The 25,120-nt window shown below is 43.8% G+C and overlaps 1 protein-coding gene across 9 annotated transcripts in view; it reads right to left on the reverse strand.

Annotated features, from left to right (window-relative positions):
* LOC100442808 (chimeric ERCC6-PGBD3 protein) overlaps nt 1–23,093 on the reverse strand; it is an 84,154-nt gene extending 61,061 nt beyond the window's left edge. For 3 of the 9 annotated variants that reach the window (XM_063727562.1, XM_024253937.3, XM_054522319.2), the window contains exons 1-5: nt 21,676–23,093; nt 15,299–15,730; nt 13,487–13,607; nt 11,169–11,277; nt 6,793–7,537 (exon numbers count right to left, since the gene is read on the reverse strand). In XM_063727562.1, coding sequence (XP_063583632.1) covers nt 6,793–7,537; nt 11,169–11,277; nt 13,487–13,607; nt 15,299–15,720 — 1,397 coding nt within the window. In that variant the 5' untranslated portion in view covers nt 15,721–15,730; nt 21,676–23,093. Of the gene's footprint in view, nt 1–6,792; nt 7,538–11,168; nt 11,278–13,486; nt 13,608–15,298; nt 15,735–16,768; nt 16,886–21,675 lie in introns of those variants that run through there. The other 6 variants (XM_054522318.2, XM_024253936.3, XM_024253939.3 and 3 more) reach the window with 2 other exon arrangements.
* Between the last annotated feature and the right edge of the window lie 2,027 nt (nt 23,094–25,120).

A 25,120-nucleotide genomic window follows, 5' to 3' on the forward strand; every position in this document is an offset into this window, starting at 1 on the left:
TTTTCTTTTTACCGCACAATAGCATAACTAGTAGAGAAGTTATTTTTAAAAAATTACTAGTATAGGATGTAGTGCAGTAAAGTTATATGTACCTGTCTTTGGATACTCAAAAATGTTTCTGAAAACTCACATCACTTTTTGACAAGCTCCCAGCATGCCAGTATCTGTAGCAGTAACTAACTCTGTGCACCAAGTGATAACATGTACCCTCAGGAGGCAGACGTGAAAAATCAGACCTTGGCAATGACCTTGAGCAGTAGGGTATAAACAACTCCCACATGCTTAGCGTTCCAATAATGGAACACTAGGCATAAATAGGTTTTAAAAGTGTAACTTTTTCTTTCTTATAGATTCCTAAAAGAAAATGAACATAGGCTTCTTTCTTTTTTTTTTTCTCTCAGGCTCAAGTGATCCACCCACCTCAGCCTCCTGGGTAGCTGGGACTACAGGCGCACACCACCACACCCAGCTAACTTTTTCTATTTTTGGGGTTTTACCATGTTGCCCAGGCTGGTCTCGAACTCTTGAGCTCAAGCAATCCTCCTGCCTTGGCCTCCTAAAGTGCTGGGATTACAGGTATGAGCCATTGTGCCCGGCCAGGCTTATTTCTTGAGAAAAATGAACTCTCAGAGATGTTAAGAACATTCTTAAAATCATTGTATTTAGGTTTCTGGATAAAATCTCAAACTTCTACTAAATTCAGATTTTGGGAGAGTTTTGTTTTTTCTCTTTAATTTGGGCTTTAAAAAAAAGGTACAATCAAATCAACCTCCACATTGTGAGTTGGCCTTTGCTGAAGCACAGCCTAAAATTGCTAAATCCTCATCGGGTGCAAACCAGGATCCAACTGAAGGACAGACAGGACAATCCCAGTGCAAACAGGTGCTAGACAGAAGGGAAAGGTTCCCGGAAGACAATAAAATGGAGACAGGCTGTGAGGTTGGTGGTTCTCAGGGCACTGCCTTTAGAAGCATTTCAGGATAGGAATGGGACATTGGGTTGGAGTTGGCCCCCGTTAAGTGGAGGGAGAAACCAGGCACTGAAGCAATGCTTGTCCGAGTCTGCTGCAGCAAACCAAGCTGCGAGATCACTCTCATGTGCCCCAAACCACCTTCAGACCCCTTCTCCTTCTCCAAGCCCTTCCACTGACCGCTGCCTTGAGCAAATGACTTCATCTCTCTGGGCTCAAAGTCCTATCTCCTGGGTGGCTGTAAGGATTAAACGAATTAACCTATATAACAAGAAGAACCACAAGAACCACTAAGTGGTACGCATTCAAACATGTCAGCCATCATTGTTCTTGTGCACCACTCCCGCCCCTGCCCCCACCTCCACTTAATGCCACCTTTGCTCAGGCCCTAAAGGCTGCAACGTTCTAAATCCACAAGACTCTCTTCATAACAGTCATTCTACTTGGCTTGACCCCTCAGCATCTGAAATGCTGAGAGCTCCCTCCTTCGAACAGTGGATGTGCACAACCCAACCCTCCCAAGCCAGGATTCAATGGGGCCCTGGCCACAGAGGCCCAGTGCTCAGGGGAAGGACAATGAAGAGTATTATCTTCGCAGGAGATTATGTCTCACAGACTATTAGAAGACATGCTGTAAGACTTACACAATGAATGGAATCTTTATCAGCCCTTTACATCTCAGAGTTACTCATGTAAAAAAGGTAAAAAAATAGGGCACAAGAAAAACCTTTAGAATCAAAAATTTATTAAAAACCAATTATATCAACAGGCATCAAGACTACAGATTCAGGTTACACCAGACCATGAAGTAAATTCTATCCCCATCCACACCATACTTGCCAGGTCTTCCAGACTCCTGAGCCATCTCCCTATATCCTCATCCAAATTCCCAGATGACAGGCTTAGGTTTTTGGTTTGGTTTCCAGTGGGGGCAGCTATGTGTTGATTCTTGGCACCACCCTGTGGTCATACCTAAATATTGCACCTTCTACTCAATCCCACAAAGGGAAGGAAACATGTATGCAGAGGGCCCAGCCGACTTCAAATATCAGCTCTACTTCACAGTAAGACTGTCGGCAAGCCAATTAACTGGAGGGGCCGTGATTACAACCACGTAAAGATGTGTATTCACAGAACCAAAGACTGGAATGACATGTAGAAAATAAAAACATAAAAAAATAGAGGTCATTTTTTCATCTTAATATTGTTGTCATACTTTTACAATAAAAATAGGGACTCATCAGAAGTGCTGAAAGGTGGCGAGGGAGCCTTCAAACCATGCAGAGGAACCAACTCAAATCCATTTCAGGCTGTGCGTTTAGCAGCTTAGCCCAATGCACCAGGTCATCTGAGGAGACTCAGGCACCACCTACTGAAGAGTCCGTTTCTGAACTCCCCACTGTGTTTCCCTTATCGGAATGGGCATAGGTCGGGGATTTATCCCAGAGGCAATGATTTGCTGAGTGTGGGCCAAAGTAAAGAAAAAAGCATTACATTCTCAAGCCTCAACATCCTTACCAACAATGCTTTCCAACTGCCTCAAAGCTCTCCTAAATGAGAACACAGTTCTTTCTGAACAAGGGCCTATGGACCATGAAGAATGTCACCAAGCTCCCCTCAGAGTCAGCGGGAGCTCGGCCAAAGCACAAGTGCTGTGCCCAGCTCCTCCTGCCCCACACCTGCTGCCTCAGACTCCCCAGGTTGAGCCCAGGCCCCTACCCTCTGAAGGTGTTTCCCATGTGATTCTGACACACACACCCCACAAGAACCAGATGATCTATGACATACAGCATTTAGCTAAGGCTCCCTGCCAGGCCCTCCCCTGTGTACATACAACTGTGCAGGGCACATAAAAGAGGATTTTTGAGAAACTGATATACAAACTGCATCAGCCAAAAGCTGCAACCCCCAAAAAAAGAAATACATAAGATTGACTTATTTCCATCCCTAGCTCTCAAACCTGACAGTGATCAGAGCCATCTGGGAACATTTTTTAAAAGTCCTGCCCGGTGACCCCACACTACACTTCCTAAGTCGGCGTCTCCAGTGTTGGGGGCTCCCAGTGACACTGCATAATCAGTCTGTGGGTGGGGAAGCTTTGCTCTAGTCTGTGCTCGTTGCCAAGGAAGTACAGTCTGTGAGGGCAGCAACTTAAATAATGACTGCCGGCAGATGAAAACAGAGTAAGAACTTGGGGGAATGAGTTTAAGTCAAATGATAAATGCTAACCCTAGTCCTGCCAGCAAGAAGAGACAAAAACATATCTGGAAATGCATTTTCTCACTCAGGATGCAACCCATCTATGCCCTGCAGCCTGACCAAGCAGTGCTGACCACTGCTGGACAAAGAGGCAGGAGTCAGTGACATTTGTTTTATTATGTCAAGGTTGGCAAATACCTAGCATGAATGTTGCTAGTTCCCCACTGTGCCTATAACAGACATCACTAAGGAACTGCACACTCTTTCCCAGTCCACCCAAACAGGGCCTCGGAGCCCCCTGAATAGACTACCACTCCCCAGAAATCAGAGCTGGCTGGAAAGTGAAGCCCACCTGCCCTCCCTGTCCTCAGCCTCTCTGCACACTGTGGCATCACACCAACCTCCAAGGCAATCCAAATGAGAACCCTGAGGCAATAATGTGCCTCCAAAGCAAAGCAAATTCCTTCCCTTCTCAATGATGCACCTGGAGTTTAGGGGCAAATGCGTAACGTTGTTAATTTGGATAAGGGTCATATTAATATATCTGAGCCACCCAACAAGATGAGGCCCTGCACTGGATGAACTTCCTCCACAGTCTCTCCCAAATACCTCAGTCTGAATTCATTATTCCCTTCACACTTGGTTAGGTCTTACTTGTGCCCAAGTCTATTAACAGACTGCGAATTTTTTGCCAGAAACCCTTGAAGCCAGTCCAAGGATGCAGACATGCATTGCTGACATGAAAGCAAAGATAAAGCTATGGAGGCTGACCTCGAATATGTCAACTGGGAAGTGAATCAATAACATGGAGGTAACAAGGACTGGGGACAAGCGCCCTGATCTTTATCACCCTAAAGGGGAAAGGTTCATATGAAATGTTTGGTCTTCTGGGCCACACAGGGCTGTCTTGGCTGCACAGCCTGGACTAGGTAAGCAGCATAGGTGCTCACCAGGAATCCACATCACTCAAACACTGAAGGTGTGTTAGTCCTATTAAATCTTTATTTGGCACCTGGAGCTCCCAGGCCCACAACGTGCAAAGCAGTAGTATATTTTAAGAAAGCACTAGACCTCACAACCAACAGCCATAAGCAAATGGAAACCATGGTAGCACAAAATTAAAATGAAAAAATAATGTATGTTTTATAAGACCTGTATAGCACTGACCATAGAACCGACAGAACATTTACTTTTAAGCAGTGGCTCATCCATCCTGTATGACATGAAAGGGTATGAAAACCAGGGAACCCACTGAGGAGCCGGCCTCGAGATACAGTTCAGTGCAGAGGAGGAGGCAGGAGAAACACATGGGAAGGGGGAATACACGGTTTGAAAAATGGTTAAAACTTCAAAGACTGAGCTGAGGGCTTGAGCCAAATGAAGGAAAGCAGGATCCAAAGTGCGACTGCCCAGTTCCATAAAAAAGCTATAGAAAGGGCTTGACGGAAAATTCCTAGTAAGTATCAGCTAAAACAAAGGTACCTAGTTAGGGTGAACCTAGTGCCAGTGAAAGGCTGATGGCTCTCAAGCTGAGAGAATAAAGAGGATGAGATATCCAGAAGTCACCCACTCTCACTTCCTAGAGTTGAAAAGAGCATTATAATTAACAGGCTATACCCTCAGTAAAAGGTGTTAAGTTCAGCAAAGGGTGCCTACCCTGGGAACTATTCCTAAATTCTAACCACTAAAAAAAAAAACTAATTTTCTATGTTGTAAACTCTATGACTTTATTCTAATCATCCATCATCAAACCACTGCTAAGACAAGCGACCCTAAAGGTCTTTTTGTTTCTCAAGGGAATAGCATTACCATTTCAATTAGTCTACAAAGATCAGCAATGAGTAACAAAATACAGAGAGACTGGCAGTTCTAATACGCTTCTCAATCCTGAGCATTTTATTTTCTTTCATCCCCCAATCCAAACAGCACCAAAGGAGATGTAATACAAATATTTCAATGTGGATATCTGCAGTTTAACAGCCTTAATAACTGTAGCTATAAAATGTTAAGAGCTATCATATTTTGGTGGCAATTAAGAGTTATTGATATTTCTGAAATTCATTTGAGATTTTACTGTAGCTTTAGCAAAATATTGGCTCTGGAAATAATAAATTGTTTTACAATCTTGACATTATTAAGAAAAACTTATTGCCATCAAATTAAACTAAACCCACATTTAAAATTCAATCAAAACAAATTGCTCTTGATCAAAATACTGATATACTTTAAACATATTTAACATTGACCCAATTTAATTGGAAAAATATATATTGCTCCATTTATAATCAATATGTTGAGATTAACACTTTTATTAATTCCTTGCAGTAGTTAAGAAAAAGTCTGACACTGCTTACTGTTCAACAGTACTGGGCAACATTCCTCAAACAACTTTACAGGTAATAAACATGCACAGAAACGAAAGCTGTGCTGAGGGATGACAAATATAAGCCAGCCCTCATCTGTGCATTACTACATAAGGTGCTACTAGAATGTGAGTGCCACAACTCTAAAGAACAGGGTTTAAGTCACAGGTCCTCAAATTACTGTTTAAAAGAATTCTGACACATCTATTTTGGAAAGGTTATGGAATGTCTGTAGTGTCTGGACAGGGGTTAATGAGCAGTTCTAAGTAATAAGAAAAAACACCAGGTCAGCCTTCACTCACAAAGGCCAATAAATACAACAAACTAGGTCTCTTCACCTTAAGAAATAAGAAAAAAACTGTTGAGGATTGGGAAAAAGCCATCCCACTATCAAGTATTTTAAAAGTAATAAGGTTCCTTTTTCCCTTTGACTTCCTTAGAGCTAAGTGAGCTCTAAATCAAGGAGACTTGAAATGTGCGGCAGTAGCACAGTGTTCAGTGGGCCACCATGGGGAGGCCTGCAATGCAGATTATTTTTCCTGGCTCATAGAAAACGTGTGGCAATATGCAACTCAGACTTCATGTTTCACATGTTCACCTTCCCTTTTATGGTGCTTGCTTTACACAATGACAATGTCATGGAGCTAAAAGCCAAAGTCAGTCTCTAACATAAAAAATAACAGTGAAAAGAAAGGTATGCTGTGCGTACAAAGTACACTTTTTGCATTATGGTGGCTTATAATTATGCAGATGACTATTTTCTCAAGACAAAGGAAGGATTTACAAAAGCAAGCTTATTCTTTCTATGCCAAAGCTTAAGTTTCAGCTCTTTTTTGAAGAAAAGTTCTCTAAAATTACTTTTCTGCTTCAAAAGGGAAAACAGAAACCCCTATCCAGTATGCATTAATTCACCCTTTTCTTTTTCCTGATACTTATTCCAGGGTGACTGTCGGTATAAAGGCGAAACAGCTCACACTCAGCCCCCTGTATGCCTCTTGCCCCAGCCTTCCCTTAAGTTTTTCATCTTAGACTTGCCTCCAAATCCAACTAAAGACCTAGAAGTACATGCATTTGGGGCCAGCACCATTAAGGACCCAGGGGCCCCACTGCTTCTAGCAGGTTAAGGCTGCAGAAATCCAACCTCTGTATAATCGGGGCATCTAATATATTAAGCTGGATCTAGAATGCTTACATATTAATAAACCTATCACCTAAGATAAAGCAAACAGTACAATGTATTCATAATCCCCACAGACCGACCTTAACCGCTGCTTATAATAATCTTCATCTCCATCATCTCGGTATCTTCCCACTTTCCGACCTCCTCCTCCTCCTTCTCCTACAGAAGAAGCTTCAGCTTCTTCCCCAGAACTTGGGAAAAAGTCGTCATCAATCTCCTGCACTGGCACTTTCTTCTGCCGTTTCCGGCCCTTGGGCAGAGGCTTCAGCTCATAGTCAGTACCATCTCCAGACAGGTCCGCCTCCACCCCCTCCACCTCCTCATCTTCCTCCTCTTCCTCCTCCTCTGTGGGGAAATACTCAGACTCTTCACCCTCAGAGTCTCCCTCTGCCTCTGGCCTCATGTCTGACTCCCAAGGTCTCCTTGCCTTTGGCAATCCCACTTTCCCCTGGAACTGCAAAGCCCTCTTCTGGAGTTTCTTGATGTGCTTTTTCAAACGCTCCTCTTTTTTGGACAGAACTCTGGCTTTCTTGTTTGGTTTGTTTTTATTTTGCACTGGGGCTGGAGGCGTGACTGGGGCTGGAGCTTTTCTAGCTGCTCTTTTATTACAAGCTTGCTTCTTCCTTTCAAAAGACAGTTTTGTTTGATCTGCCAAATACTTTTCGAAGCCTGATGCTTCATTGAGCATGATTTTTCTGGGCTTTTTCTCCTGTTTCTGAGGGATCTGGGTACCAAAAGGTGTCATCTGGCCAGTGCGGATGAGCTCTTCCCAGGCAGTCTCCTGGACAGGCATGAGCATGCTGCCAAGACTGGATGGCCCCGGCTCTGAAAGAACAATAGCAACGCATTTCGCACTAGCATGAAACTTTCTGAGGGTACAAAAGAAATGCTCACTCTTTCAAGAAATATTAGGCAGCTACAAGTAACTCATATAAAAAAAGAATCATCCATGTACTAAAGCATGTTACATATGAAGAACAGAATAAAATTTATTATAGCATCATGCTATATTTAATATATTCCTGTTCAAAAAGACGACTTCTCAGTAACTTTTCTCCAAAATATTTCACTATAAATACACTCTCTGCCATCCAAAGATAGGCCTATTACTCTATAAATACAGTTATAAATAGTCAAGTTTAGCTGTGTTTCCTTATCAGCTGAGGAGTATCCATGAGGAAGCAAGCTCCGAAGTTCTCACGTCATTGCTAAAACCAACATTCAGATGGACTTAAATTCAAGAGACAGTGAAACCAAAAACAGGGATCACCGTTTACCTAAATAGGAAAAACATAAATGTCAGCTCTATGCTGCCCAGCATGGCAGTTACCAGTTACCTGTAGCTATTTAAATTTAAATTACATTAAGTTAAAAACTCAGTTCCACAGTTGCACTTGCCCTTTTTCAAGTGCTCAAGAGCTACACGTGACTAATGGCTACTATAATGGGCAACACAGAGACATTTTCATCACTGCAAAAAGGTCTATTGGACAGCAGCACTGTGTTAGATGTGTGAAGTTAACTGACTTGAAGACATGAACTAAAATTGGAAGTTATACCATAAGTGTAAAGTCACCAGAAAGTATCCCTCTTTCATTAGTTGAAATTCATCTCTGGCAAAATTACCACATAACCAAAATACCAAAAGACCTAAGGCTTAATAGGAAGGAATCCATATTCTAAAATCTACAATTCTTGCAGGCCAATGATACCCAGTTTTTCATTAAACTTGCACTGAAATAAAACATACATCTGAAAGTGCACAAATCATTAAGTGTAGAACTCAGTGAATATTCAGAAAAAATATACTCATAAACTAGCACCCATATCAACTAACAGAAATTACTAGCACCACCAGATGAGCCCTTCAGGCTACCTCCCAGCCTCTACGCCCCCCAAGATAATGATGGACCTGGACTCCTAACGTACAGACCAGTTGTGCCTGTCTCTGAACGCTACGTAAGTGGAAATGTTTGTGCCCTGTGTCCACCTTCCTTCATGCAACATTATGCTTTTGAGCTGCATCCTTACTGTTGAATGTAGCTGTAGTTTGTTAACTCTCACTGTTAATGCACATTTGAGTAGCTTCCAGGTTTTGGCTACTAGGAATAATGTTGCTATGAATATTCTGATGTACATCTTTTGGTTTTATATATATATATTTACATATATGTGTGTATATATATACATATATACACACATATATATATCTGGGTATGCTAAGCTTTAGCAGACATTGTCAGTTTTCCAAAGTGTTACCTTCCAAAGTCCCGTCAACTGTGTCAGAAAGTTCCAACTGGTGTATATTCTTGCCATTCCATGGTAGCTATTTTGGTAGATGTGTAGTGGTACCACATTATGACTATAATTTACATTTCCCTGATGACTAACAAAATAGGTGCCTTTCATGAATTTATCTTTTTGACAGCCTTTTTTGTGTAGGAAGTGTTCCAGGCTTTCGCCCATTTTTGTCTATTTTTTTAAAATGATTTCTAGTTCTTTATACATCCTAGATTTGAGTCCTTTGATTCACACATGTATTGCAAATATCTTCCCCAGCTCAGTATCCTGCCCTAAATGCTATCTTCTGATGAACAGAAGTTCTTGGTTTTATATATAGCCCATTTAACAATTCTTTTCCTTTACACTGAGTATTTTGCCTCAATTAAGCCTTAGGTCTTTACACTGAGTATTTTGCTTCCTATTAAGCCTTAGGTCTTTTGGTATTTGGGTTATGTGGTAATTTTGCCGGAGATGAATTTCAACTAATGAAAGAGGGATACTTTCTGGGTGACTTTACAGTTATGGTGTAACTTCCAATTTCAGTTCATGTCTTCAAGTGTTGGCTGGTGTGCAGATGGAGAGATATAATAGGAACCAGGAACTCAAAAAAAGAGCAAAGCCAGATGTCTACAGATCTGTATAAGGTACTAGTAGAACCTAGGTGGCTGCAAAACCCATGGGGAATAGATAACCAGGGAGAGGCAGCAGCAGAAGAAGAAGGCTCAGAGAAATCCTGAGAAACATCAACATTTAAGACAGGGCCAGAAATAACTATGCAGAAGTAGTCTGAGGGCTAAAAAGAAAACCAGTAGAGAAGCAGGGATCCCACAAGGAGCAGAAGTGTCAGCTGCTGTGCACAGGCAGAGTGGAACAAGTATAAAAAGGGGCTCTTGGATTTGAGGAGGTAGCTATTAACCCTAGACAATGTAGCTATTAACCCTACTACCAAAGTTTTAGCTATTAACCCTAAGAGGTAACTATTAACCCTACTACCAAAGTCACAGTAGGAGGTGAAAGACAACAGCAGATCTGAGACGGCCAGACAGAAACAAACATCTGTTACCAATGAGAAACACAGTACACAGCAGTTAAAAGCACTGGTCATAGGCCTAATGAATTCTGAGAGGCTGAACTTTAAAACCACGTACTTTTGGGCTGGGTACAGTGGCTCACACCTGTAATCCCAGCACTTTGGGAGGCCAAGGTGGGCAGATCACCTGACGTCAGGAGTTCAAGACCAGCTTGACTAACATGGTGAAACACTGTTTCTACTAAAAATACAAAAAATTAGCTGGGCGTGGTGGTGTGCACCTGTAATCCCAGCTACTCGGGAGGCTGAGGCAGGAGAATCGCTTGAACCCGGGAGGCAGAGGTTGCAGTAAGCTGAGATGGTGCCATTGCACTCCAACTTGGGCAACAAGAGTGAAACTCTGTTTCAAAAATATACATTTTTTTTTCTATTGCTTCAATTAATTCTTCATAACAATTCTCATCTTACTGAATAAACTTCTAAAGCTAGTAGAAAATAGTTGCTTAGAGAATTTAATGCTAAGCAGCTTTAATCTGTACTTCAAATAGTCAATGCCTATGCAGCCACCAACAATTTGCACACACACACACACACACACACAATGACTGCAAAGATAATTTAGTTCCAGAGCTTATGAATTTTTCCAAAAGGTCTTCCAAAAGACAACCATCCAAGACAGTAATGTAAATGAAATACTGCCCAGAGTACCTGAATGAAGATGTCTTTTCTTAAACCGATGCTTGGAAAGCCTGCCAAATATGCTCTTTAAAGACATGTGAGAGCCATTCTACAAATGCAATTAATGATGTTGGGCTTCTGACATGTAATTTAATCATGATGCTAGCTGTCTTTATCAAATTAACAATATAAGAATGTTTAAGATTTCCAATGTATTAAATGTAATAATAAATGTGCACCAGCAGCCTCCTATGAACTGAGTTAAAAGTTTACTTTAATTCTCTTTGAGAGGGATTTGGTTCTGCAGGTGTAGAGAATAAAATTTTCCTAAATCTGTTTTGACACTAAGGCAAAGAAACGTATTTTTCTCAAAACCCAGGCAAAGACTAAAGAGACACCCTCCACTGACTACAGGCATCAAGCATCAATTCAAGAACACAGAGAAACTGCTCCTAGCATCCTCACCTGCATCCTCCTCCAGACTGGCGTGATCTAGTTCAATTTTCACCTCTGCTCCTCCAAGGATGGCCTGGAGATGCTTTTGTTTTGCAGTGATCTTTTTTAGCTGTTGTTCCTTGAATGGTAAATATAGAAGACAGAAAATAGCAATGAAGTGATTTATTGTTAAATACAAAAGATAGCATTATGAAATTTTAAACTTTAATCCAAAGTAAAATAAAAATAAAATATACATTACACTATATAAAAATTCCATACATTACTATGACTAGAGAGCCCTATGTGAGCAACTACCACTTTTCTAGGAGTAAAGGGGCCGTGAATATTCCCAGCAGACAGGCATGCCTGCACCCCCATGCTCTCCTGAGGGCGGCAGACCGCCTTCTATGTGCCCAAGCCCTTAAATACACGGGCACTGACCTGAAAGGTGGACTTGTTCTACTTGGTTTCCCCCTTACACACTGGGCAAATCCCTAAACTACTCTGTGTTTCTGATCTTCAGAAGCAATGGGCTATGGAAGTCAATAGGCCATAAGATAAGAAATAAAAACACAAATGTTCAGATGAAAAAGTTAGTCTCCTTTGATAACCTACCATATTTATGAGTGTCCTTTTAGTATTCTACCTAATCAAAAAGCTTTAAGAAAAAAATATATTTTGCCGTGCTTCTCCACCCTGGCCACTCCAGACTCCTCTTTGTCTTGTTTCCTTCCACATCACCAGAACTCATATATGTGCCCTTGGGCTTCATTGGGGAGGCCCAATGAACTGGGCCTGTGGTACATGGTTCATCTTTCCAAGGTCAAGAATGTTTCAACTTCAAATATGAGTGTGGGACAAGGGGAAATCCTGAACATAAATGCCACACTGCAATGACTTGCAGTTTGTTTTTTCTCAGTCTTTCTCTCAGCAACATTCTGTTTAAAGCACTTTGCCTCTGAATAGTCTACCTCTAACCATTAAAGAGCTGCTAAAGACAAGAATGCATAATTAAGTTAGACTAGGACCTGAAGTGGTCTCAAGTTTGATGCTCTACACCCTTGAAATTCCAGCCCACTAGAAGCCCAAGAAGGTCTCTGCACATCAATTTCACATGCTCCCACAAGAGACCAGATGTCCTCTCTCTGATTTGGGAGGACCCACCTGCCTTGGGCAACTGCTAGCTTTGACCTTTGGGCTGCTATTCTGGAAGCAAGTGAGAGAAGATGGGGTAGTGCAGGTAACAGACGGGTGAGTGGAAAGTATAATAAAAGGAGGGCCACGTGAACTGAGTCAATGCACAGCCCTGCCCCTGGAGAGCTTAAAGAAAAGATGCAAGGACTCTACTCACTGCAGTGAATCGACTGTAAGCACAAGTTGGGATGACAGAACTGAAATGGTTACAACTAGTCATTCCTATCTATTGCAATGGATTTTCACAAAGGGGTACATAAATCCTAAAAAACGTTTCAGACCTCACACAGCTGTACATAAATCCTTAAAAAAAGTTTCAAACTTCATAAAAATAATATCCTAAGTAACAAATATTCCCTACCCTTAAGTTTTCCAAAGCTAAGTACAACCCCAGTGTGGCTGGGTGCTGACTGTAACACCCAAGGTGGGATGAAGGGCCAAGCTCTCGCAACAGTCAGCAAAGGTGTGTGAAGGTCAACGGCTGCACCGCCAAGAAACAGAGTGGAGATAATCAGAGGAAGCAAGGGCTAAGCAGAAAAGAGTTCACACGAGACCAGGAGACTGAGGCCAGTGTGACCCTAAGCCAGGCCAAAGAAATGGTGATGCAGGAAAACTAGCGAAGTGCACCCAAGTGAGGCAAGCAACACCAAAAAGGAACTTTTATCAAATACACAGATGGTCTCCAACTTATCATGGTCTGACTTGCAATTTTTCAACTTTGTGATGGGTTTATCAGGGCATAACCCCATTATAAACTGAGGAAGGAGCCTCTGGACTTAACTATGGTTTGACTTACAATATTTTGACTTTAAGATAGGTTTTTCAGGGTATTTAATGCATTTTTTACTAACAATATTTTCAATTTACGATGGGTTTGTTGGGATGTAACCCTGTTGTAAATCAAGGAGCAACTGTATACGTATGGATGTGTGTGTCTATGTATGTGTGTTTTTTTAAATGCAATAGAATGGGATTTTAAAGGGAAACAGCAGAAAGATTAAACATACAAAAGAAACCCAAAATTTCTCTATTGTAATTATGAGTATTTGCTTCACATCTTATAAGCACTTTTTAAAATACTTCCTAAATTAAGTGCCCCTAAATGATGACTTTTTCAAAAATGCAATACTGAATATATTATTCTGAATCACCTTATTATACTTCTGTCGTTTTACAGAATCTAGTTTCCTGTTGATGTCTCTGCTGGTGGCAGCTTGAGGGCTAAGCTGTTCAATAATTTTATTGATTTGCCTTAGGGATGTCGTACATGACCTGAAAAATAAGATAAATTGTCTATTTTCCACTCTGATAACATTTTTATAGCATAATATAAAGAGAAAAATGCTAAAAACATGTCCCTTTTACTTCTTATTAACTAAAAGATAAAGGAAACTAAACCAGAATACATACCCTTATTGGCCACAAATAAAACTTGTAGGATCATTAGAGGTTTCAGATGACTGCTAGTCTAGCTGATTTAGATCAGCTCGTTCCCATTTGTAAGCTGCTTCATTCATTCTACAAGCATTATTTAAGTGCCTACTTTATTCAACACACTATGCTAGAACAATGTGCAATAAGTTGTCCTTTTACATGAAAAAATGCATACATGGGTTTTTTAAGCCCGTTACGGAAGCCTTCCAAAGTGTGGAAGCATCCTAAAAATGCTTAAACATTTTCTTATATAAATCGCACATCTGCGACAATATTTTTCTTCTACATAAATGGAAGATTCACTTACTACAGCATTAAACTTTGTGGTGCAAAGAAAACAAATCAATTTAAAATAAATTATTCCTAAAATAGACACCATAGAATTCTAGCTTCCAATTTTCAAAACACAAATTCAATCTTCTTGATGCTTGTGTAATCTGCTGTTTGTATCCTCTGTGGATTACAGGATAAACAATGCATATTACTGGCTGAGACACCACATGCCACCAGCCATCTAGCATCACTCTGCATGGAGACCCCACAACTCTCCTCTGTCACCTCTGGAGAAAGAGGACACATTCCAAGATCAAATGTAAAAGTATCATTATAAAGAGTTGAGGTCCTCAACACTCAGACTATAACCATGAACGAGCACCTGCTCCTGAGGAGGCCAAAAGAACACACCAGGGAATGGTTAGCAGAAAACATGTCTCTGAAGTACCAACAGCCACATTCATGACAGCTCCACACTCCACCCTCCCCAGCTATCCTCCGTGACACTGCTCCATCCTCTATCCCGTTCAGCCCTCGCCTACTTTCTTGCTTACCTGACACTGCCCAGAACACTGCTCAAAAGGGGCCAAGCAGCAATGATAAGTGAGCTCAACCCCTCCCACTTCCCGTCTCCTGTCCTCACCTCCTACCCTTGCTCAGGTCCACAGCCTCCCCTTCTTCCCCATTAACGTGCTATGCTCAAAACAGCTCAAGTCTTCTCCCTCTCTAAGACACAAATAAAATCTCCATTTCCAGAGTCAAAACAAGGATGGAAGAAAAGAAAACCAGGGAGTCTTCATTATTTCTAGAAATGCAAATCTGAAAAATTGCCCAAGGACTGAACACTAAGTTTGGGGACAGCAAGCTAGAAAGAAGCTACCGCACAGAGAAAAACGTGAAGGGGGCGCAATGTATTCCTGGCATCTCGAATAGGAAACACCCAAATTTTAGGTGCACTCTCTCCTGAGATCACTTTGTGCACATGCTGGTGAACAGTCCTTCTCTTCTGGACATTATGCATGCAATTGGCTTTCACGAGCTGGACGGAGACTCTAACTACCATGTACAATGCCACTCTTAAGGGGAAGGGCTGGGGCTCAAAGATGAGGCTGAGGACTGCCCTTATTGACTCTGTCCTCCAAATAAAAGGTTCTACACATCTCCTAAACTTCTGGAATACTAGAACTCTCCATTACCTGAATATCCCTGTCATGTTTTACCACAGCTTTGAAAGAAAGAAGATGGGCTGCACTCACGTGAGGTCATCCAGGACCGACCGATACTCCTTCTCCACGTCAGCGAGCTGGGAGCCACGGCTGGCCTCATGGATGGCATTGTCCACCTGCTGAAGCACACCCTGTTCCAGCACGTCCTGGTCATAGACGTCCACACCCAAACCCTGCAGCTCAAGGGCCTGGGCGCTAGGCTCTACCGCCTGGATCTGATGTCGGTCGATGTGCAGCAGGGCTGGCCCTCTCCTCGGAGCTGCTGATGCGCACCCCACAGCAGAGGTGGACAGCCCGTCACCCACGGAACAAAAGGGCAGGTACTCCTCCATCTCCCCATCACCACCACTTTCTTGCTTGATTGCCATTTCTTCATTATTACTGACAGGCTGACTCTGTAAACAGTCTTGCTCCTGAGATTGACTTGAGTGGGGGATTCCCTCATTTGGCATTCTCTACAGACTATCTAAAAGAAAAAAAAAATTTATAAGCCTTTTCGTTATATAGAATTCATTGTAGTTCTTAAATATTTTATAATTAGAGCAGACTGATTTCTCAAAAGATCAAGTAATAATCTTCCAACTATATAAATTCAAGTTTCCAAGTATTAATTTACTAAAAAGGGACAAACAGTGTATCTTCTTGAGTTCTGATAATAAATAAGAAAAATTAACCAGAAAAAGAAATGTAGTATCATCAACAAAGAACATTTAGGCAGCCAGCTAAGAAAGCCAGCCACCAAAATCCTGGGGTGATGGCCATGGAATATTCCTCAAAACAGCTGAAGTCATTTGGCTGCTGTTTTCCAAGTTAGCATCTTCATTTCATTATGACACAAATGATTTATATTATAGTGGCAAGATCAACTGTAATGCATAGGAACAGTGATGTTAGGAAAGAGCTTCTATGTGAATCTGAGACTAGAAACTCCTAGGCTAAACACCTATCCAGTAAACAGGAGCAAATCAGAACAAATCAGAAGCTCAGAAGATTAATTAGGCCAGGCACGTGGCTCAGTCCTGTAATCCCAGCACTTTGGGAGGCCAAAGCGGGAGGATAGAGACCAGCCAGGGAAACACAGCAAGCTCAGGACTTCGAGACCAGCCTGGGAAAGATAATGAGACCTTGTCTCTACTAAAAATTTAAAACATTAGCCAGGCCTGGTGATGTGCACCTATAGTCCCAGTTACTCAAGGGGCTGAGGCAGGAGGATCACTTGAGCCTGGGAGATGGAGGCTGCAATGAGCCATGATTGCACAACTGCACTCTAGCCTGGGCAAAAGAGCAAGACCCTGTAAATTTAAAGTTTTTTTAAAAGATTAATTAAAATATTCTCAAAAATAGGCTGGGCACGATGGCTCACGTCTGTAATCCCAACACTTCGGGAGGCTGAGGTGGGCAGATCACTTAAGGTCAGGAGTTTGACACCAGCCTGGCAAACATGGTGAAACACGGTCTCTACTAAAAATACAATCATTGGCTAGGCATGATGGTGAGCACCTGTAATCCCAGACACTCGGCAGGCTGAAGCAGGAGAATCACTTGAACCCACGAGGTGGAGGTTGCAGTGAACTGAGATCTCACCACTGCATTCCAGCATAGGCAACAGAGTGAGACTCAATCTCAAAAAAAAAAAACACTCCATTTAATACACAGTATAATTTCTCCCCCATCAAGTTAGCAAGAATTCAAAGCCTGATAAATCCAATAGAGACAAGGAGAAGGATCCCCCCTCACAGTGCTGCTGAGAATATAAATTAGTAAAGCCCTTTGGGGGGACAACTTAGCAATATCTATTAAATTAAATGCACATGACCTTTGTCAAGCAATTCTAGGTATTTATTCCAGAGAACTAGTCACACACAGGTACAAGGATGTTTAGTGCAGCACATTTTTAATAGTTTAATGTAACTACTAAGTATATTCTGTAGTACTGATATAAAAGCCATGTTAAGTGAAAAAAGTCATGGTATAAACACACTTATGTTGAAAAAAGTATGTATCCTGCACACAGAATGATCTGGCAGGATACAAACTAAGCCTGCAAGTCAGGAGAGGGAAGAGAAAGCACAGGGAAAAATAAGGGGGAATGTTTACATTGTACTCCACATACTCAGGAACTGCTGCTTTAAGGAGAATATATTCACTATATTACCTGTACAACTATCACATCTAATAAATATATTAAAAAGCAACACGATAACCAAAAATCAGTCTTGCTTTTTGTTTAACTGTGAATAAGATTTCTTTGAGCACTGTAACTTTTCTGTTAAATGACAAGTTACCTCAATGGGCCCCACTCATCCCTTATTAAGTAAAATAAGCCCAGCAAAAAACACTGGGATACAAAGAATTCAGCATCTTCTACACCCGAGTGGCTATCCACTGGAGCAGCAGCATGTCAGTTAACAACAGAGCAGGGCAGGTCAGCTAGCCCGGGACACGGACAAGAGGTCACACGAGCATCAAGGGAACTATATATGGTGTCTGGGGCCCAAGAAATATCACGGAGGAACTGAGATTTGAACACATGGGCCATGCATGGTCTGATATATAGGAGGTGCTCAATATCTGCTGAAAGGAAGTGAGGTTCAGAGCTAAAAGTTTGGTCTGGACAAATGAGTCACCAGTGAATTCAGTCACAAAAAATGAGACTCTCAAAAAGGAAGCAGATAGGAAGCAGGACTGGCAAGCAGCTTACATGTAATCAGTACCATGTGCAGCATGCAGTCAGAAATGCAAATCTGAGCTCAAGGGAAAGTCTGGGTGACACGTGGACACATCAGCAGAGTGAGCAGTTCCAGGGTTCCCAAGGCTCTGACAGGTACCCAAAGTCATTTTGGAGGGTATGAGGAGGCTAACATTGGAAAGGTTAAAAAGTGAACAACACAGTGAGAAAGTTCCTCCTTTTGGGGCCTGCTGATTATTTTCAAGAGGAAGGCTCAGCTCACCTCACTTTCCAACAGAGGGAGCAGGATTCCAGCTCAGAGTCTCTGTCCTAGCTGGCAGTTAACAATTCTGTTTTCATTTTTCTTATTTGTACACACGAGGATTTCTTTTTAAGAAAAAAGGATGCCAATTCAACCAAAAATATTAAGTAACCATTTTTCTATTTCTGTAAAATAGTATCAAAAAGCAACAGTATTGTAGTGCAAAGACAAATTTAAAAATAAAGAAGTTTGGGGAAAACTTCTAATAATAAAAAAGGAGGAAGAGGGTCCAGTGAATTAGAAAAGGTTGAGTGAATTTGGATACTAATGGGTCACCATTTACCTTGGTAAAAGAAGTTTCAGGCCAGGCTTGGTGGCTCACACCTGTAATCCCAGCACTTTGGGAGGCCAAGGCGGGTGGATCACCTGAGGTCAGGAGTTCGTGACCAGCCTGACCCAACATGGTGAAACCCCATCTCTACTAAAATACAAAAATTAGCCAGGCGTGGTGGTGCATGCCTGTAATCCCAGCTACTCAGGAGGCTGAGGCACGAGAATCGCTTGAACCCGGGAGGCAGAGGTTGTAGCGAGCTGAGATCGCACCACAGCACTGCAGCCTGGGCAACAAGAGTGAAACTCTGTCTCAAAAAAATTAAAAAGTTTCAGTGGAGCGATAGGGCCAAAAACCAGACTGTAGTGGTTGAAATGTAGTTGGTGTGTAAGGAGTGGATGAGGAAATGGAGGCCACAAGAGAGTGGCCTGTCCTTTAAAGAGCTTGCCTGTGGCAGGGAGACAGCTACAGTGATAAAGTAATAATGGATTTGTTGGGGGTGGGGAGAGAACTAGGGCAAGAAAAACTAGAGCACATAATGGCTGGAGGGAGACAGAGGAGATAACCCAGAAAGGTGTACCAAAAGAGACAGCAGAAGTGGAAGGTAGCAAGCAGAAATGAACAGGAGGCACAACACATCTTTCTCGGACTCTGGCAGAAGGAGGATTCCTCACAGATCTAAATTTGCAGGTGGAGAGGAGGGAAGCTGAAGTGGATTACAGACAAAATATCCCACAAAGTAGCAAGTTGGGCAGTTCCTGAGTCAGGAGACAAAGTTGGCACAAGGGCTAAAGACTAAGAGTCTGGAATAAATGTCCTATACAAGAGAAAAGGGAGTTGACAGGGAACAAACACTGATGATTGCTGTGGAGGACCTACCTGAGGATCCTCCCCAGCCCCGCAAAGCTATAGACTGCTAACAATCTCCGGGGCTGTACAATCTCCTCCTTCAGTAATTAGTAGTCCTGGGGGAAATGTCACTATTGAGGGTTTTCAGAGCAGAAATGGTAGCGCAAAAGGGTCATGGGGTTGAAGATGCTGAGAAGAGTAGCTGAAGTAACTGACTTCAGGGTCCAAGCTGGGTAGGTTTAAAAAAAAAAAAAAACAGACGGGGCCTGGAAATCGGAGAAAGGGGTCAAGAAGTCACTTAGTATCTGGCAATGGCCAGAAAACCAAGTCTTCTGGAAGTGAGAGTTGGAAACCAGAAGGCTCTTATCAGGTTAAAGAATTTCAGAAATGAAATAAATCATACATTTGCCGGGCACGGTGGCTCATGCCTGTAATCCCAGCACTTTGGGAGGCCGAGGCGGGCAGATCACGAGGTCAGAAGTTCGAGACCAGCCTGACCAACATGGTGAAACCCCGTCTCTACTAAAAATGCAAAAATTAGCTGGGCATGGAGGCACGCGCCTGTAATCCCATCTACTCGGGAGGCTGGGGCAGGAGAATCGCTTGAACCCAGGAGGCGGAGGCCGCAGTGAGCGAGATCGTACCACTGCACTCCAGCCTGGGCGAGAGGGCAAGACTCCGTCTCAAAAAAAAAAAAGAAAGAAAGAAAGAAAGAAATCATACATTTAACAAATAGTTACTGAGAGTTAATTACACCAGGCAATGTACTAGGTTAACTAATTCCTGTCCCCATAGAGCTTAGAGTCTCATGGGAAAAACAGACATTTAAAAACTATATATATATATGTACACACATACAAATATAATTGTGGTGACTGCTGTTAAGAGGAAAGTACAAGGCTTTCCGACAAAATGAGAGAAACCAAATTGAAATTGTGGAGGTAGGTGTGGGGTCAAGGAGGCCTCTCTGATAAAGTGACATCTGCTGAGTCAATTAGGTCGAAAGTAAAGTGAACGTCTTGCAAGGAAACAACGTGTGTAATTTTTTTTTTTTTTTTTGAGACGGAATTTCGCTCCAGTTGCCCAGGCTGGAGTGCAACCTCCGCCAGGCTCCGCCAGCCTCCGCCAGGCTCACTGCAACCTCCGCCTTCTGGGTTCAAACGATTCTCCTGCCTTGGCCTCCCGATTAGCTGGGATTACAGGCATGTGCCACCACGCCCGGCTAATTTTTTGTATTTAGTAAAGACAGGATTTCACCATGTTGGTCAGGCTGGTCTCGAACTCCTGACCTCAGGTGATCCACCCACCTCGGCCTCCCAACAACGTGTGTAACTTTTAAGACTAGAAAGAGCTGATACACTTGTGAAAATGCAAGAAGGCTGGAACACCGAATTTTTTACTTTATTTTTAACTCTGAGTTAAGAAGAGCAAAGAAGGGCTCCGTTCTTGGCCTAAGTCTTGCAGAGTATCTTCTAAGGCTTAATCATCTGGGACACTAGTATCTTCACCGTCCTCCCCCCATCACTGGGGCTCCCGCAGCCAGGGGCGAGCTGGGTCTGGTTTGGAGGGTTGGTCGGACACAGGCACAGTTCTGAGAGGGGACAGACAAGGGCCAGATCACACAAGGCCTGGGAAAACACGAGCATGGATTCCACTCCCAGTGCAATGGAATGACTCTGAAAACTGTTAAGTAGGGAGATGATGGCATGACCTACTTTATGCCAGAGACCACCTGGACAACTGTGCGGATAATGGATTGGAGGAGACAGACCAACAAGAACATGATGGGAAAAGTTGAGGAGAAAAGCGAGGGCTGCCTGTCACAGGATGACAGCAGTTAAGACGCTGCGTGGAAGTCACGTAACAGCAGCATTTACAGGCGGCCTGCCCCATCCGCCCACACTCTTATCAACTTGACTCTATCAACGCCCAAAACGTCGGACGTACATCTAGCCCGACTCTCTTTAAAATAACAGCTCCAGCATTTTAATCGAGATCAAAAAGGACCCAGCTGACCCTGCGCGCAGGGGCCTTATACAAAGTCGGAGAAGTAGCTGGGTCGCCGGCCAGCCAGGGACTCCTGCCGCCTCAGGTTAGAGCTCCGCGACGCTACTTCCGGTCTCAGGTGAGGCCGCCGGAAGCGGGCCCTTGGCCCTAAGACCCGCTACAGTCCGTCCTCGCTGACAGGCTCAATCACCACGGCGAGGCCAAGGCGCGGGGCCGCGGCTGCCCGAGGAGCCTGAGCCGGGCCCCGACACCCCCTGCCCGACATTCGGCCGGGCCCCCCGAACACTCACCCAGGGCCGCGCGGCCGCCCACAAGGAAACGGAGACGCTACCGCCGCCAGCCGCCTTGGAACCCAGCTCGACGGGCCGTGGCGCCTGCGCCCTCAGCTCAACCATAGACACCGCCCCCAACAGCAACTCCGACTTCTGCTGGTGCGGGGAGGCTCGCGGCGCATGCGCCTGGCTCAGCGTTTGTTTTTAAGCACGGGCAAGACCACGTGGTTTGGAGGGACGTGCTCTGCCGCGCCTTTGTACTTGCGTGCGAGCAGGGCGAGAAAGCTGTCTCCGCTGCCGGTCAGCTGGGCGCCTTGCTGAGGACGCTTCGCCCCTAGCGAAAAATACCCTGCTAGCAAGGCAGTTGTGAAAGTTAAGACATATTTCCACGTAGAGGGGGATGTGGGTGTGCCATGCGAATGTAAATCCTCACAATTAACCTTGAACCCTGCAGAGAAAGTCAGCTTGGGCGGGGGAGTTAGCCGCACCTTTTGGTCGCCAGGCTGTGACCTCTCTTGTTATCTCGCACGACTGAACACGGGAAGGATGGAGCGCTGTCTTGCTACTCTGTTCCCCCTCCGCCCTGCGCGCGCCTGGGCGGAGTGAGTGCCTACAGAGCCTGCTTACATGTGTACATTGCCTTAAGTCCAGCGTTTAGTATCCGTCCTCAGATCTCAGAGGTAGGCGGGGTTTCGAGGTAGGCGACAATTTTACCGTGGAGCGTTTGAAAAAGAAGATGTCCACACAGAGGTTCAGAACAATGGGAGGAAGTTGAGCTTCGCCTGGGGAAAGAAGCAGCCCACGATGCAGGATGGCTGTACCAGACAGAGCTTCTCAGCTCAGGATCGGCGCTAGGAGAAGGTGGACTTTCCAGGGCCCCGAGGACGTCTTCTGGGAGGGCAGTGACTGCGGGTCACTGCCTGGGAAGTGCTGTCCTCACTTGGAAGCCTGAAGTCGGACAATAGGGAAATGGGTTCGGAAAGGGGACTAGGAAATGCTCCATAACATCATCGTATTCCTCCTGTCAGAGGCCCCAACCCACAATGTAACTTGTTTTTGTTGGTGGTAGTGGGTTTTTTGTTTGTTTTGTTTTTGTTTTTGTTTTTGAGACGGAGTTTTACTCTTGTCGCCCAGGATGGAGTACAATGGCACGATGTTGGCTCACTGCAACCTCCTCCTCCCAGAGCGATTCTCCTGCCTCAGCCTCCCGGGTAGCTGGGATTACAGGCGCCTGCCACCATGCCCAGCTAATTTTTGTATTTTTAGTAGAGACGGGGTTTCGCCATGTTAGCCAAGCTGTACGTGAACTCCTGACCTCAGGTGATCCACCCGCCTGGGCCTCCCAGAGTGGTGGGATTACAGGTGTGAGCCACCACGCCCGGCCTTTCTCCTTTAAAGGAGAAAGAATTCTAGCGATTTCTTGGATAAAATATTAAGAATAGAAGGGCAGTTGGTTGACATTAGTTTCAATGCTTGAAAGTAAAAGCAGATATATAGTGGATACCAACTTTTGAGACTGAGGTTCCCTTTGCAGTGTACTATTTTGGAGACCCTTCCTATATCAGAATTTGGACAGGAAAAAATGGTCCACTCAAAAGGGGAAGTTGAGAGTTATTATTTACAAAGATGTGGGCGGGGTTCAGGAAAACAACTCAGGGTGGCACAACTGGAGCTATTAAGGGCCGAATTGTGTCCCCTCCCCAAAATTCATATGCTGAAGTCCTAACCGCCACTCCCCACCCCCACCCCGGGACCTCAGAATGTGACTGTATTTGAAGATAGGGTCTTTAATGAGGGAATTTCGTTAAATGAGGTCCCAAGTTATTTAGCAAGTCGTCCAAGCCCTTTTATTCTCCTGCCCCATCTAATTTTTCTGCATCAGTTGTGTCCTCCACTCCCTGGATGCTTATGCTCAGGATTTAGGGAACTACTTACTCTTCTCCCAGGAAGCGTGTGCTACAATTGGCTCCTACGGCCTAGCAAGCATACTGTTCACCTCTTCCCAGCTGTCTTAGCTCAGGCTGCCATAACAAATGCCATAGACTGGGCAGCTTAAACAACAGGCATTTATTTCTCATAGTTCTGGAGGCTGGGAAGTCCAAGATCAAATGCAGGCAGATTTAGCTCATTTAGGGGCTCTCCTCATGAGCTCTCCTCGTGGCTTGCAGATGGTTACCTTCTCACTATGTCCTTACTTGGGGGAGAGAGCGGGCTCTCTCTTCCCTTTCTTCTAAGGCATCAGCCATATTGGATTAGGGACTCACCCTTATGATCTTATTTAACCAGATTTACTGCCTGAAGACCCTGTCTCCAAATAGTCACATTGAGGGTTAGGGATTCAGCATATGAATTTGGGGGGCACCCAGTTTAGCCCATAGCACCAACTCTGCCTTTGTTGACTTCACATTAATAGCTTGATATCAGTCATAGTAGGAGTATTTATACCACAGAAATGGACAAACTATAAACTGGAACTTTGGGGGAGAGGCAATTATTAATCTTCTCCCACATACCCCTACTTGTTATTCTGTTGCTTCTGTGATCTTACAAGCAGGTCCCTCTGCTTAGAATTCTCTTACCCATTCCAAACTCAGACAAAGTTTCTCTTTTCTGAAGCTTTCCCCTACCCTCTGACAGCCATGGGCTCTTGCAGCTCCTGTGTACCCCTAAACCAATATTTCTAATGTCATTATTATAGTAGTTATTGATTTGGATTTTAATCCATTTTCCCTACCATTTTCTAGCCCTTACTCTAAGCTGGGCATTATTTTAAACACACCACCTGAGCGGTTCTTCCTGCCCACTGCATAAAGAAAGACCATAGCATTGTGGTAGAAAAAGAGCTTAATAGACACGAGGCCGACCATGCCAGGTGGGAGATGGAGTGCATGCTCAGATCATCTGATCTAAAGTCCGAAGCTCATAGGCTGGGAGTTTTTCAAATGCAGTTTGGAGGAAGGGGTGGGAGTGGCCAGGTAACAGGTGCTTGCTGATGATTGGTTGAGGCCGAGATGAAATCATAGGGGGAGTCAAAGCTGTCCTCCTGCAGTCTGAATCACTTCTGGGTGGAGCTGTGGGAGTGGGGTTGGTGGTCCAGGTGGAGCCATGGGTGTCAGACATGCAAAAAACCTGGAAAGATATCTCAAAAAGCTACAGATAGTGGTTGTATTAGTCTGCTCTCATGCAGCTAATAAAGACATACCCAAGACTGGGTAATTTATAAAGGAAAGAGGTTTAATTGACTCACAGTTAAGCATGGCTGGGGAGGCCTCAGGAAACTTACAATCATGGTGACAGGGGAAGCAAACATGTCCTACTTCACATGGTGGCAGCAAGGAGAAGTGCAGAGTGAAGGAGGGGGAAAGCCCCTTATAAAACCATCAGATCTCGTGAGAACTCACTATCAGTACAGCATGGCGGTAACCACCCTCACGATTCAGTTACCTCCCACCGGGTTCCTCCC

The sequence above is a fragment of the Pongo abelii genome, chromosome 8, assembly GCF_028885655.2.
Source record: "Pongo abelii isolate AG06213 chromosome 8, NHGRI_mPonAbe1-v2.0_pri, whole genome shotgun sequence".
Lineage (NCBI taxonomy): Eukaryota > Metazoa > Chordata > Mammalia > Primates > Hominidae > Pongo > Pongo abelii.